The 15,574-nt window shown below is 33.6% G+C and overlaps 1 protein-coding gene across 4 annotated transcripts; it reads right to left on the reverse strand.

Moving 5' to 3' along the window:
- Positions 1 to 2,143: 2,143 nt before the first annotated feature.
- On the reverse strand, positions 2,144 to 7,236 carry LOC111889000 (probable protein S-acyltransferase 12). 4 transcript variants are annotated; one of them, XR_002849383.2, is made up of 8 exons: positions 6,823 to 7,236; positions 6,078 to 6,321; positions 5,740 to 5,831; positions 5,321 to 5,447; positions 5,159 to 5,244; positions 3,698 to 3,763; positions 2,557 to 2,649; positions 2,144 to 2,475 (listed from the first exon to the last, which is right to left on the reverse strand). XR_002849383.2 is itself a non-coding variant. In XM_023885129.2 (7 exons), exons 1-7 carry the CDS (start codon positions 7,009 to 7,011, stop codon positions 2,408 to 2,410), a joined length of 876 nt encoding a protein of 291 aa, XP_023740897.1. In that variant the 5' UTR covers positions 7,012 to 7,236; the 3' UTR covers positions 2,144 to 2,407. The 4 variants fall into 4 exon arrangements, 3 of the variants coding, with proteins under 3 accessions (XP_023740897.1, XP_023740896.1, XP_042752333.1); XM_023885129.2 differs by lacking the exon at positions 2,557 to 2,649 and having other exon boundaries at positions 3,694 to 3,763; XM_023885128.2 differs by lacking the exon at positions 2,557 to 2,649 and having other exon boundaries at positions 6,823 to 7,234.
- Positions 7,237 to 15,574: the final 8,338 nt, after the last annotated feature.

Below are 15,574 nucleotides of genomic sequence, written 5' to 3' on the forward strand. Positions count from 1 at the left end.
ATAGTTTTATCAGCCTTTTGTTCAAATGAACCAAATTCTGAAAGAAGTCCGGTTTGAATTGATTGTTTTAGATCGGCATTACTAAAGTATAACTCCTTCAATCTATCCCAAAATCTCATTTGCAGTTTTATAAGAACTGACTAAACGAAATGTATCATATGGAAGAGCAAACCTTAGAATCCTTGTTGCTTTCAGATTATTCATCAACTTGTCCTTTTCATTGGTATGAATATCCTTATTGTCAGCAATGGCGTTATCGAGTTGTTCTTGAGATTTAACAATCTCTTATGTCTTCAAATACTTATGAGAACCCTTTATTATCGCATGCCAGATACTCTAATCATGTGTTTCAATGCAAAGAACATAGTCCTCAAAATGCAAAGCCAAGACTTCATACTCATCAGAGAAAAATAATAGGAATCATGGTTACATAACCAATACTGCTTGGAAGATTAAATGAAATTGAGTGAGAATCTTCTTTAGACATTTTTCAGAGAAATTTCAATCAGAAAAGAAAGTTCAGATCATGAGCTAGAATTGAATTCCAAATCGAAAATGAAAGATTTGAACGAAGAATTTTGATTCAAATTACAAAAAAGAAGTTGCAAAATGTGGAATCAATTGAAAATTCAAAGTAACAATCTGAAGAACACAAAGAATTTCAAACACGATTTGATTTGAAAACATCTTACAGAACCTCCTGCTCTGATACCACTTGTTAGAATTTAGGAACGATAGATTCTAATATGAAAACTGCTCTGATAGCACTTGTTAGAATTTAGGAACGATGGATTCCAATATGAAAACATCATAAGATGAGTTGAATGATTAAAGAGAGCATGGAAAAGTAAAAAAGATTTGACTTCATTAATAAGTAAAAGAACAGTTCGTTAAAAGAGTTGCGTATAACTATTCTATCAAAAGATACCCATATTATCTAACTAGCACTCCTATATATAGGCATCGAATAAACATTAGAAATGAATCTTAAGTCAACAGTTTAGAACTACAAACATAAGAATAAGATAAATTCTGAAAAGGAAACAACACATTTCGAAATAGGTAAAGACAATATACATGACATACATTTACGAACAAAGCACATACAACTCTGACACAACATAAACTCCGAACTCTAACAATATATATATATATATATATATATATATATATATATATATATATATATATATATATATATATATATAGAGAGAGAGAGAGAGAGAGAGAGGTTCAAATGTTTTCACTATTTATTATGTGCATGTATGATTGATTCTGGACCGATCATTTTAGTTATTTTAAGAAAGTAATTAATACATATTAAATGCTGAAGATGTAATTAATATCCAATATATCTTCAACATGTAATATGCATTAATTATTTTCTTAAAATAACTAAAATGATTGGTCTAGAATCAATTATACATGCACACACTAAATAATGAAAACAAAATAACCTAACCATATATATATATATATATATATATATATATATATATATATATATATATATATATATAGAGAGAGAGAGAGAGAGAGAGAGAGAGAGTTCATTACATTATAAAAAACTTTTTTTTCGAATAAAATGATAATGTGACAACCTATTGAACTATAAAGAGTTTATTGTGTTCATATCTCACAATCTTCAACTTAAGTTGAGCTTATATAAAGACTATAAATTTTGATATTTGTTTAGGTTCTTAATTTTTAATAACGGGGGGGTGGGGGGTGGGGATTGGAATTAATAGGTTATTTATTAGAGGCTGTACTTGTATTTAACACCCAATGAATGAGTAAAATAAATTTAATAGGTTAATGGAGAAAAACGTGGTTAAGCATATTTTTCATCAAAAACATAATAACCCTATTATTATTCTATATTTCTTGACCCTTTATTTTTTAGTTCGTAAATATGTTAGTACTTGATATGATAAAATACAAAAATTAATATTGAAACAAGGAAAAATCATGGTTTGATTTGTCGGCTTTGAAGCTTTGTGTTGTCAAATGATTATCTTATTTTATTTTGATGTATTCTTGCAGCTTGGTTATGCTATGTAGAGAATGACAAAACTTGGTACAAAAAGTGATGCATATATAGAACTTTTTTTAGAGAATTTGCAGGAGAAGGTTTTGTAAGATGTGATGGAGAAAGCAACTTTACATTCATGATATTTCTGTATCTCCTCCGTCCTCCATAAACTAGCCAAATTATACAACACAAGTACGAATTGAAAACAAGCAACCATAACCGACTATCTTGCAAAGATCATATGTAATAACATGATAACTCTACTTACTTGTTAAGGGTTTTTTTTTTTTTCTTTTTCTTTTTTTCTTTTTAAGAAAGTAAAAATAAATAAAGTGGCGTCATCGTCATGATTGGGATGTTGGAAAATTGAGGCCATCAAGTTTCTCCCGATCTTCCTTGGCAAGTAGAGGGAACAGCCAAAGTGCCTTTGTTGTGCCAAAAACCTGCAACACAACAAATATCTCACTTTGAAAAATTTAGACAAAATTTCATAATTGGCCCCTGTGGTTTGCAAAATATCTCACTTTGAAGACTTTCAAGGAAAACGTCACGCCACTGCTCCTGTGGTTTGCAAAATTACATGAAAGGTCCTCCTGCCGTTAAATCTAACTTTTTACCTGTTAGATTTTAATTAAAAAGACTATTTTACCCTTGTACCGAATTTGTAATATACTACAAACCTCCATAAGTTAAATGTATTAATATATTAGAGTATATTATAATTTTAGTGTAAAATGTATTAATATATTAGAGTATATTATAATTTTTGTGTTTGAGTTTTTGTTTTTTGTTTTTCTATTTTTCATTACTTGAATCAAAATAAATAAAAGCAGTAGAAGAATAATAAATAATTAAAATTATAAAAAAAATAGAAAAAAAAAAGTGAAATAATGATAATGATAAATGCAAACATAAAGTTGCTAATAATATTAACTATGAAATATCCAAGTAAAAAAACATGAACCGTAACAGCATAAAATTTAAAAAAAACACACACACACACACACATTAACGCTTCAATTCACAAATAAGAAAAATCAAAGAAAAAACGGTTTCGACATGGTTAATCGAATTTAAGTTTATTTACTTGAATCAAAATAAATAAAAATGGAAAACAAAAATGTCAAAAAGATTAAAAAAAAGTCATCAAATTGTTGAAATTATATATATATATATATATATATATATATATATATATATATATATATATATATATATATATATATATATATATATAAAATTTATATTTATAATTTATATACATACAAAATTTATATTTATATTTCATATATATACAAAATTACACAAATGGTCCTTGAGGTTTGTAGTATATTGCAAATTTAGTACAAGGGTAAAATAGTATTTTCCATGAAAATCTAACAGCTGAAAAGTTAGATTTAACGGCAAAAGGACCTTTCATGTAATTTTGCAAACCACGGGAGCAGTGGCGTGACGTTTTCCTTGAAAATCCTCAAAGTGAGATATTTTGCAAACCACAGGGACCAATTATGAAATTTTGTCTATAATTTATAAAATCAAACACATTACACATGCATGCATGCTTGATTTATCAATAGGTTTCAACATACCAAGAATCCTTGTATTTAGTCATAGTTCCACCTCATGACACAAACCAACCAAGTTGATAGAGATGGATTTACCTACCTGCTCAAAGTTTTTCTTCCGTCCCAAGTCATATTTCCACCTCACTCCTCCTTTCTTCTCATACACCTAATTGCAAAAACATATACGGATGAAAACCCCCCTGAGCATTTTAAGAGAATAATCACACTAACTATAAATAAAAATAAGATGAGATCAATCAAATCCTTGGATTATTTTATTAATGCAAATTTCTCCTTAGCAACGAATCCACCTGAATTCATTAGTGAATAGTCTTTATTTTTTGTTTTACTAATCGTCGTCTACAGCTCTGTCTTCTCAAGAGTCAAGAGTCTCCTCAGATACCCACCCAACTTGTATTCTGCATCAACAATAATGAAAAATGATATGGCTTCTTGATATCTTTGACAACCATATCATACTCCAACAAAGGTAAAAATCAGTTAGCATCTCTCACTTAGGATCAAGTTTGCAAGTAACCGTTCCATTTCCATTGCTATGCTATGATATGTATAACATTTTAACCCCGTCATGTCACTGTTGTTGCATTGTCAAGGATTGAGCTACGAATCAGCTTCAGCTCACTCAACACCTCAACACCTAACAACTCATCTTCCTCTTTAACTTCTCAAGACAACTCGTGTTTTTTCCTTCTCAGTCCTTAATTATGGCATATGAGATTAATTAACATTAATGAAAACTTGTCTTCCAAAACACTCTGAATTTCTTTCTATATGAAACATTAAAGCTACAACAAATCTCACATTCACATCTACCACAAGAGTAGACCCCTTGAAATTAATTGTTCATTCTCATGTATGTGATGGTTTAAGATATTATTGACGATTACTACTTTACCTGGATTTTTCCAGTCAAGTTGAAATCTCATTCTCATCTGTTTTTATTTTTTTCACATCTTCAACTCAATTTCATGTTCTTCTAATATCCGATATGATATCATCAAGGGTTCATCTTCCTCACAGGAACCATCCGACACTATTCAGGTACCCCCCCCCCCCCCCCCAGCAATTATGGTGCCTCATCTTCACATAGCCGAACCACTTCCATGTCATCATTTTGCCAATCCAAAGTTCCAAACTCATGTCCCTGTAACTATAAGCACCAAACCACCCCCTCCTGCTCTCCCTACACAGCCAATGATCACCAATTCCAAGTCGGGTATCTTCAATGTTCAAACCATGAACATACTTAAATAGTTAAATGGACATAACTTTTGACCCATAAGTTGACCAACCATCTGTCAGGGGTGGTCAAAATTCAATAAAAACCAACCAAAAACGTCTCTCAAATGCCAGTCATGCTTTATCTTAGGAAATGAATTTGTGGTTATTTTAGGTTTGTTTTTAAATTTCGAGTTTATTAAGGACCATTTTTGAAGATTATTTTCTTATTATATATAGATTCTCTATCAAGTGTTCAACCAAGAGTCCATAATATAGAATGAAGACAATTAAAATGAAAATGGTGAGTTCTCATAATTACCTCAACCGAAGTGGTATTGCTTGAAAGAAGAGATGCATGAATTATTATGAAACAGAGAAGGCTCAGTGCGAAAGCTAAGTTTAAAACTGCATCAGGGTACAAAATCTGTAAGAAACGATGCCACTCGAGATTGCAATTATTAAGGTCAGTTAGGAACCTTACCAAAAGTCAAAAAAGTAAGAGCAAGATCGCTTGGTGAGTTTGAGTGATCTTTGGCATCTTTGAAGAATTTCATAAAATTCGGCAACAAAACTATGGTATCCATAGTCGTCTCCAGAAATGTATACAGCTGAATTTAGAGCAATACACCAACAAGTTAGATGGACACTAGGTTCATTCACAATTCACAAACAAACGATTAGCCACATTAATCTAATGAAAGGAAGAGATATCAGATAATAATTCAATGCTATTTCTTGCTTCAAGGAAAAACTAGAAACCAAATTGATTGTCACAACCAACCATTCAAAAGGAGCTAGCCCACTCATCTTTATAACCATATGAACCAAGACATCTGGATAACTGCCTACTAATTTGCAAGAAAAATCATAATATTGATAGGGAGAGTAAATACTAAATACCAGGAACAAGAGAAAAAATTTATAGTTGTGTGCCCCAACACAATTCACCACCCATACACAATGGTGGTCCATCTTTAACACACATCTTTGACCTGCAAAAAATGGCACAATCAAATGTTAACGGATATATATATATATATATATATATATATATATATATATATATATATATATATATATATATATATATATATTGGACAACGGACATTCATATATGTCTTATTATAGAGACATCAGCATAGTCTCATGCTTTATATACATTTATACAACACAAATCTCAGAAGGCCAGGAGGAAAAAAAAACAGAAAGACAATACATCTACAGTAAATTAAACTTACAAACAGAACAATGATGGCAACGTGGTGGCTTCCCATTTCGACAGTAACGGCAGTAGCCTGAAGCTTGTGCTTGTCTGGTTTCAGGCACATCCAAAGGCGTTGATGATGCTGAAGTATCAGGTACTATATGATCTGACCCCCCAGATTCTAGATTTTCCTCTGATGCTACTGGTTTCCAGTTTTCAGGAACGGAGCCCGGGTCCTGGGAAACTACCATCATATAACTCCATGTTAACAACACAAGCTGCAACACAACACATACAGGAACAGGATATGATGTTAGAACCTTTTCAATCCAAACCCCTCACTAAAAGCATGCAGCTTGCTTCAATATACAACCCACAATCATAGTATTCATGATGCCTATTATGATATATGATTGGACATCTAAACACAACACTCCCTAGGTACAGTACTACCATCGCACCAATAGACGCAACAATTTCATAAGCATCCTTTCAGATAGGTTCCAGAAAATATTTCTGGCTGCCATTATCAACTATCGTCAATTTCACTTTCACCCCATGGAATTGAGTGGAGTTCAATTCAAGGAATGCAACTGAAACAATTTACTACTTCGGCAAATTGATGTCAAATTGATGGATGATAATGATGATGCTAATTTCTCCTACTTGGGCAAGTTGCTCACAGGGAGTAGTTCATGAATGCGACTGAAACGATTTAATATTTTTACTAACTGAAAGGGCTTACAATAAATATCAGAGATTTAAAAACAATAAGTTACCAGGATGTGAAACAAGAGGATGATGGTGAAAGACAAGAAAGATCTGAAACCACCGAGGGAGAGCTGCGGACCCCAAGTGAGGACTATAACAACATAGTAGGAAACCACGATAATAGCGGCGACGAGAAGGATCATTAAGTAGCCAAGGAATTTGAGGCCTGAGCATAATTTGAAGACGTTCAGACCCATGGTACGGCGTGGAAGAATCCCGGAGGTAGAGAGATTGAAGAAAGCAAAGGAAGAGTGCCTCCGGGTTTTGGGAGGGAATAAGCGTTTAAAGATAATCGCAGCCAGCGTTAATGGTTGAATTGTCGACTTTCTTCCTGTTCAAAGTTCCAGTGGAGGGGAAATGGTAAAAAGGGTAAAAGGGTAGTCAAGATAATGTCACCACTCACAACGTTTGAAGGCTATCAGAAAGGGAGTTTGGGCATGGTATATATGAAAAATATTTACCAATTATTAGTAGTTTGAAAAGTAATTACCAAATAATGGTAAATTAATTATTAGTCCTATTGTTATATTTATAAATATATAAATAAATTGAAATGGACCCCACCAATACCCTTTCTTCTCTCTTTTTTTCGTTCGAGCTACCATTTTTGCCACTAAACTCGAGTCCCTTCCTCATGTGAAATACCAATAGGGGTGTTTGTTTGGATGGATCGGTTTGATCCGATCCAATCAAGTGAATCCAAATTGATTTTGGTTTTCAAAACATGGATCCGAATAGTCCAAATTAAATTCAAATTCGATCCAATTATAATTCGGTTGGATCGGTTTTTATAATTCGGTTTTCAAAAATCGAAACATTTTAAAACGACATATAATTATAATATTACCTAACTTTACACAAGAAGCAAAAACAAATTATTTAGTTGTGATTTGAAATTTATAAACAATACGAAGATATATTATAGTTAAATATTTTATAGATAGAAAACTTTTGAGAGAAAATACATATTAATGTTTTTTTATTGGGTGAAACGTTTTGAATCTATTTGAAAAAATAAATTACAAGATTAATAAATAATTACATATATATATATATATATATATATATATATATATATATATATATAGAGAGAGAGAGAGAGAGAGAGAGATAAATAATAAATGTTTATTCGGTTTTTTTGGACTATTCGGTTCTTATTTTATAAACTCAAACCAATCTGAATCCAAAATAATAATTCGGTTTTGTTGAAAATCAATCCAAAAATCTGAATATCCGAACCAAATAGTCCAATCCAAATTGTCCAATTGGATAATTCGGTTTTATCCGAATAATGAACAGTCCTAAATACCAATACCCTTTCTTCTCTATTTTTTCGTTGGAGCTACCATTTTTGCCACTAAACTGGAGTCCCTTCCTCATGTGAAATAACACATGCTTCTAACTCGCTATCTCTTATGGGAAGAGGAGTGATATTTGCATAATTAGTTATATGTTAGCATACATTTTTATTCATTTTTAGCTAATTAATTGCATATCATGGACAAAAGATACTTAAAAGTGTTTGAATTGTGTTTTCAGTTCCAAAAGTGAAGCTCGGAAGCAAAAGGAAGCAGGAGAAGCGATGGGAGCTCGGGAATTGAACAAAGAAGAAAACCACCAAAAACAACACCTACTCGGCGAGTAGGGTCGACTACTCGGCGAGTCCGATCGAAGAATCGAGAAGATAAAGACTCCGTGACTTATCATGTACGGGAATCAAGGGATGGACTCGGCGAGTCGGCAATGGACTCAACGAGTCGTTTCGCATCTATAAAGATAACTTCTCAGATCGACATTAGAGATTCTAGAACCTTTCTGGAGAAAATAGTTGTGATTGGAGAGTCAGAAGAACCCTAGAGAGCGAAGATACAACCTAGAATTCAATTCCGAAGGAGATTTGAGGCAAATTCTCATCATTCTACTTAATCTTTTGTTTTCCATTATGGCTAGACAATTAGAATTCGTTTTATTGCCGTTAATTACCTCAATCATGAGCTAAAACTCTTAAACTTCTGTTTGGGGATACAATATTGATACTATGGTTTGATTTATGGTAGGATTAATTCGATGTTGGTGATTTTGTTGATTTTAGCTTGTTAAAGAAACTTGTGTGTGAATGATAACTATTTTTCTGTTAATAGGAAGATAATTAATTAGTATGAACATCTTTTAATTGTCAACCTCATATGCTTATGTGACCACTTCATCATATTACTAGGATTAATGAACATGAAACTAGAATTAATAAGAAAAATAGGTAAATTCATGTATGAGCTTGTGTGATGACCATCAACAAGAGGTTAACTAAAGGACCAAATTAGTTAGTTATTACAAGTCTAAATTAACCCGAATAAATAATCTAGGGAATTAAAATTAAATTAGACAACTGATCACTATTTGAGTTAGTTTGTTCTCTAAGGATTAGTGCAGCGAATGTAAAGCTAATCACTTGAATCGGTAGCCAATAGAAGAATTAATTCATTGCACTATTACCATAATATCAACCATAAGATCAATTGAGTTGAACTAAACAGAAGTCCTTCCCATTATTGAATTTAGTTAAATCTTTGATTTTCTAGTTTTTAGTTAAGTGATAGTTAGTAAGTTTCTAGTCTTGTAAAACTAGAGAAAACCCCTACTTATTAATTAATTTAAATAAAATTAGTTTTTAGTTTTAATTTACCGTTCCCCGTGTTCGATACCCTACTTGTTTAACTGTACCAAAATTGATAGGTCCACTGCCTTTGTGTGTTCATTTTATAATTAAAAGTAGGTTTAAAATGAAGTGAGTTTACACACATCAAGGAGTGTTGCTTATATCATAACAATGTATGGAAATCATATTAATGGCGACACACCAAAAAATGACCGAAGGGTTTGTTGCGCAATAGAAATCATTCAAGTAAATGAGTTAATTTATCTCATCATTAACTTTCTGGTAATCTCTTAGATTAGAAGTCATTCGAGCATCTTAGGCTAATTCATTTTTAGGTACCTTACTTGCTTCATCAGTTAATTTCCATCATCAATGGATTCGCTTTTGTTTCTCACATTGGCCGAAAACTTGCTTGAAGCGGGAGTTCCCACTTCAATTTCTTCTCTACAATTAACAATCATCGCCTTGTAACTTGCCATTCAATCATTTCAGCTGCATGAATTCTCCAAGATTTGTGTTTTATAAAAGTATACAGTCCTTATTGCCATCAAAATAATACGGTACAACCATTACATCGTTTCTCTCTCTATGCGAGTTTGCTTTCAACTGGGTTTTCTGACGATCCTCCGATGGTGAGTGGTGGAGGAGTGTCGGTGCAATGGATTTAGAGGTTCTTACGATTATTCCACGACATTCTTAAACGGGATTGTTGACTACATTTAAGATTGATAAATGAATGGAAGGACAAGAAAAATTCCAATTAACAAATTATGGAAGATGACGTACACACAAGGCCATAACAGGAGGTCAGTTAGATTTTAGCCCAGTAAAATGAATAGTTCCATGGAAACTCTTCTAGAGAAGAAGCTCACCCTTTAAAAAAATTTGTGCCGAAGAAAATAGTTAATGGTTCTTGATAGGTTTAATTCGCAATACTGGTAATTCAAGAAATGGTGAGAAAGGGAGATTGCATAAGGATAATGCTAGTAATTTAAGAAACAATGGCTTAAAAATGTAAGTTTTTTTCATACCGAAGAGATGGGTAGAAATCGGAAAAAAAAGTTTGGTGGCCGGTGGACAAGGGGAGGGATGGAAAAGATGTCGGAGATGAGACGATGTTAGTCGTTGGTAGAATTCACCGTACGCGACGTGTTTCCAATTTTCTTTCAATAGAAAATGGTTTGCAATTGTATTAACTTTGTTTCGGTAATTACTTTTTCGAACACTATGTTTAGGTAAATAAATTTTGTAACTACTATGCTTAAGTTAACAACTCATCACGAAGGGCCATTACCCCATATACAGATGTTATTCAGGTCGAAACCAGACCGAACTGACCCGAACCCGAATAACCAGAAAATCGAATAGAGATAATCATGAATCAAAAACCGAACCGATTAACTAATACGGGTTCGGTTCGGTTCGGGTATTAATCAGTTCGATTCGGTTATTACTCGAATAACCCGAATAATATGTACAAGATGATTAAGGACCTGTTATAACCGAATAAACCTTATTAGGATTCTATAACCCAAATAATAAAATAACAATGTGTTTTTATGCATCAATATAAAACATTCAAAGATTAACATAAAACAATAACACATTGAAAGAATAACCTTTACATAGTAGGTTAGCATAATGAGAATTAATTTCTTACTTGAGTTTCTTGAGTTTGAGCCTAATTTTCCATGACTAGACAAAGTAGAAATTCATGAATCCTTAGAGACAATAGGAATGGTTAATTTTTGAAAGTTTGAAACAAGAGGAAGGATCGATAGAAGTGATTTCGAGTTTGGAAATAAATAAGAAGATTAGTCGATTTTGAAACGACGGGAACATGCGTACGAGTTTTTTTGTTATGAACGACGAGGATAGAAGTGTAAATCATGATTTTGATTTCTGTCGATCTGAGAATAGGAAGGAGGAATGCTTATTCGGGTCGAGTATTTAGAACCAAATAACCTCTTATTTGGGGAACCCGAACTGAATAACCTGAGAACCAAATAAGCATAATATAGATACCCGAAACCCGAATCGAGTTGCTTATTCGGTCCTAATTCGGTTCGGGTTTCATTTCGGTTCGGGTTTTCAGGCCAAATTCTCATCCCTAACCCCATGCAAGGGGTGGGTTTCCTATGTGGCAATCTAACTATCCGAGTGTGTGTTGGTTTCGCTTGACTGTGATGCGGTTGTGAAGACGAGAGGAGACGACGAATAAGAAGCAAACAATTTTCAACGACCCAATCATAACCACACTCTTCCATTTCTTCTTTTTAATTTAATGACAAAAGAAAGAATAAAAGATTAAAAAATATATATGGAGTAGTAACCATTTCCAATAGCTAGTGGCTTGGTAGTGAGTTTGTAGTGAAGTTGATGTCGCGCTAAGTTGACAAGACTTTTTTAATAGGTTGGTTGTGACCAATCCTCTTAAACTAACCGGCTTTTCCTCAACCAAACAACAAAAAACTCTTATAAAAATCTTTGAGTAAAGCTCAAGAATGGTCCATGTAGTTATTTTTGGTAAGAGTTCAATGCTACAAAAATCTTTTATCAAAAAACTCATTATCAGTAGGTTTTATTTCATGTTTGGTTCAAGTTATTTTAAACATACTTATTTTTTGGCTGTTAACTTTTTTTAAGAAGTAAATTACCAATGTGACTTCAATCCAACTTTTGATTTTGTTTTAACTTGGTCCTTAAGCTTGGATTTTGAAATTTAATTTAACTTTAAACTAAATTTATTGCTAAAAGCTCTAAAAATGCTAGCAAAGTTGTAAATTTGCATCAAGTATCATTCACTGTCGTTGGTTTAAAAAAAAAACCCACTAAAATCCTTAATTACCAAAAATAACCCATAAAAAATAAATTGTAATTAAAATAAAAATAAAATAATGATAATAAATCTTCACTTCATGCAGCGCCAGTAAACTTTTCCTCAAGGTGGAAATCTGGAAACTACAAGAGCGTAAGTTGATGTGATTAGAGCATCACACGTAGCCTCGTATTCTGGCAAATTCTTCCAATAAATCAACACTTCTCGATCAGTTGTAACGTATAGCGTTCATGTCTTAACTTTTTCAACTTGACCAAGCTCCATCTTCACCTCCATTTCATCACTTAGAGTTGTTGGTAAAGAAGTTGCAATTGTACGGTGTGACATCCCCAAAATCTCGGCCAGAAAAGACCGTTTTCATTTATGTTTTTTAAACATTTTCAGAGTAAATCCTTTTGATTTTAAAAGAGATGCGGAATTTGTTCCCAAAAACAAAACATGATAAAATAGATCTTTTATCAAAACATTTCATAAAGAAATATAATTTCATTTCATAATCAAAATCGGGATGTCATGTTCCGATACAGACCGTAAAGCATAAACGATAACATTACAAGTCATTCAACAAATATATACATATACAGACTTGTAAGCAAAACAACTTGATGATTCATCCATCTTACGCCCTTGCGCCACTAACTGTAATACAAATAAACTGAGTGGGTCAGGCTTGGGAGTCTGGTGAGCATATAGGGTTTTCAACCCACAATAAATAATTATATTTAATTTCAACAATTAACAATAATCCGTTTACCCATTCCCGTTGTCCTCACTTTACGTCCCTAAAACAACCTCTATTATAAGGGACCTAATCTAGGATTTTCATCGGCACGGACATTATTGCAAAGAGGCTTCCTTAGCAATAAATATCCTAAAGGCAACCATGAGGGGGATAGAGTACACCGGTGAAAACATCATTCACAACACCTATAGGTTATGAGCCTGCTAGTGTTCCACAGGATTATCTAGAATAGTCCGTGGTCGTCATCCATACTCTGCTGAATGACTAGGATAACACCAACAACATCGAGACCTCTCATATGTTTATTATACACCAATTATCTACCCATGTTTTACCCCAACATATTAGTAGATAAAAATTTACATTTTTATACAAAGTTTAAAAATAGCATGCTCGATCAATACATTTTTCCACATAACAGATAAGGCATACACACATAACATGTATTTAATAGAGAATAAATCAGATCTATGAGATAGAAGAAAGTGAATATACATTCACACATATAATCAACAAAGTATACACGTAACACGTATTTCGTATAAAATACTTTATAATAATGTGTTAGAAGAAAATGACTACACACTCACTTGATCAGAAGACGATCGGGCAGCACTACGGCTTGCAGAAGTAGTGTTTCTCCGTAGATCTGGAAGATCTTCACAAAAATTGGGCTCCTCGTGGGCAGGGCTTCGGCTCGGAAATCTCACTTCTCGAGATCCCCGGGGCTTCGGAACTTGCTTCGGGGCTCGGGAATAATACCAGGGCTTCGGGATATGATTGGCACGCAAATCGAGGCAAAAACTAGAGAGAAGGAAGAGTTTGAACAAGAGAAAATGGCTGATCTCGGTTTCTATTTATAGGATGCTGGGTCTGGGATTATGCTGGGCATAATTTCAATTTACGCTGGGCGTACTCAGTACGATGGGCGTAATTAGGTTAAGCTGGGCGTACTTTGACGTCACTGCATGTGTCAATTGGTGGCACTCGAGTATTGGTCAGACAAGTTGCATCCCTCTGAGTACGTTGGGCGTATTCAAATTACCCTCAGCGTAATTTGACTCGTCAAACTTCTAAATTGCGTAACTTTCGCATACGAGCTCCGTTTTCGATGTTCTTTATATCCACACGTAGGTTAGACCATACTCTACAACTTTAATTTAGACTCCATCGGCTAATTTTGACTTTTATTTTTATTATTTATTTTTAGAAGGCCGGGACATAAAAACTTCGTTATAAATTCATAACTTCTTCGTCCGACGTCCGTTATCGCCCAACTTTTCATCGTTTCGCTGCTAACAACGAGATCTTCGATTCTCGTTTAGATTGTTTCGGCTAAAAACCGCTCGATCTCAAATCGAGTATTCGGGCTGTATACTGCCAAGTCGAAACTCTAGAAAATCATAACTTCCTCATATGAAGTCAGATTTGGGCGTTCTATATATATTCGGAAACTTCCTTTCGGCCACTACAACTTTATGCAAAGCTATCGACTTTATCTAATATTTCATTTTGACGCTTATTTTTATTCTTAATTCAATTAAATTATAATAATTAAGAAAACACACACATAATTCACAAATAATACATTTTTATTATTTCAAATTGGGTTACAAAGGTTAACCTAAACTATTACATTGCTAAAATGGCAAGCCCAGAAACACGGGCGTTACATACGGTCCTTAATAACCTTTCAAGTTGAGACACATGAAAAAAAAATGGATGCAAGCATCCTCAGGCAACCGGAGACCATACGCCACCTTGCCAATCCTCTCTAGAATTTTCAAATGGACTAAAGTATCACAGTGACAACTTCTCATTGCGACGACATGCCACGGTACAATGGCGTTAAGACCTTAACTTTAAATGCAACTAGTGTAACATCCCAAAAAAACCAGAGTAAAATTTTCATTTTTGCAAAAACAATGCAATGACCACAGTTGTTTAGAAAACATTGTTTCCAAGAGTAATAATCACAATCAGAGTATCCCAAAATCCAAAATCATAAAACCAAGAGGATGTGCATGATCATGCATTTGCTATCCCACGATCGTCTGAAGTACCTGAAACAATAAATTGAAACTGTAAGCCAAAGCTTAGTGAATTCCCCCAAAGTACCACACACAACCAAACAGATATTCATAGTGCACGTTGGGTCCACAATCTCCTGGTTGGATTACCCTGACCCACAACCTCCCGGTTGGATTGCCTTGGCCCATAACATCCTGGTTAGATCGCCACACGTATTGCACACCGGGTCCACAACCTCCCAGTTAGATTGCACCGGGTTTGTTGATTGGTCGCACAAAACAGTACAGTCTCAACACAGCCACATTATATCGACATATAACATATAACATATATTCAACAAACAAATAATTATATAACCAGTTAACAGACTAACATGCAGATCTGCAAATCATTATCACATAGCAACATCCTATATACCAGGATACAAGTCTAACAGATCACTATCATATAACAACATCCTATATCTAAGAACATAATCTAGTGGGCCGTCAT

This window comes from Lactuca sativa, chromosome 7 (genome assembly GCF_002870075.4).
Source record: "Lactuca sativa cultivar Salinas chromosome 7, Lsat_Salinas_v11, whole genome shotgun sequence".
Classification (NCBI taxonomy): Eukaryota; Viridiplantae; Streptophyta; class Magnoliopsida; order Asterales; family Asteraceae; genus Lactuca; species Lactuca sativa.

Bases quoted from the DNA above. Each gene is read 5' to 3' on its own strand.
- LOC111889000 (XM_023885128.2), bottom strand. From the start codon at position 7,011: ATGGGTCTGAACGTCTTCAAATTATGCTCAGGCCTCAAATTCCTTGGC. The intron at 5,832-6,077 runs GTAAGTTTAATT...CATTTTTTGCAG, and splicing joins TTGCCATCATTGTTCTGTTT to GTCAAAGATGTGTGTTAAAG. The intron at 3,764-5,158 runs GTAATTATGAGA...TTTTGCAATTAG, and splicing joins GCAATACCACTTCGGTTGAG to GTGTATGAGAAGAAAGGAGG.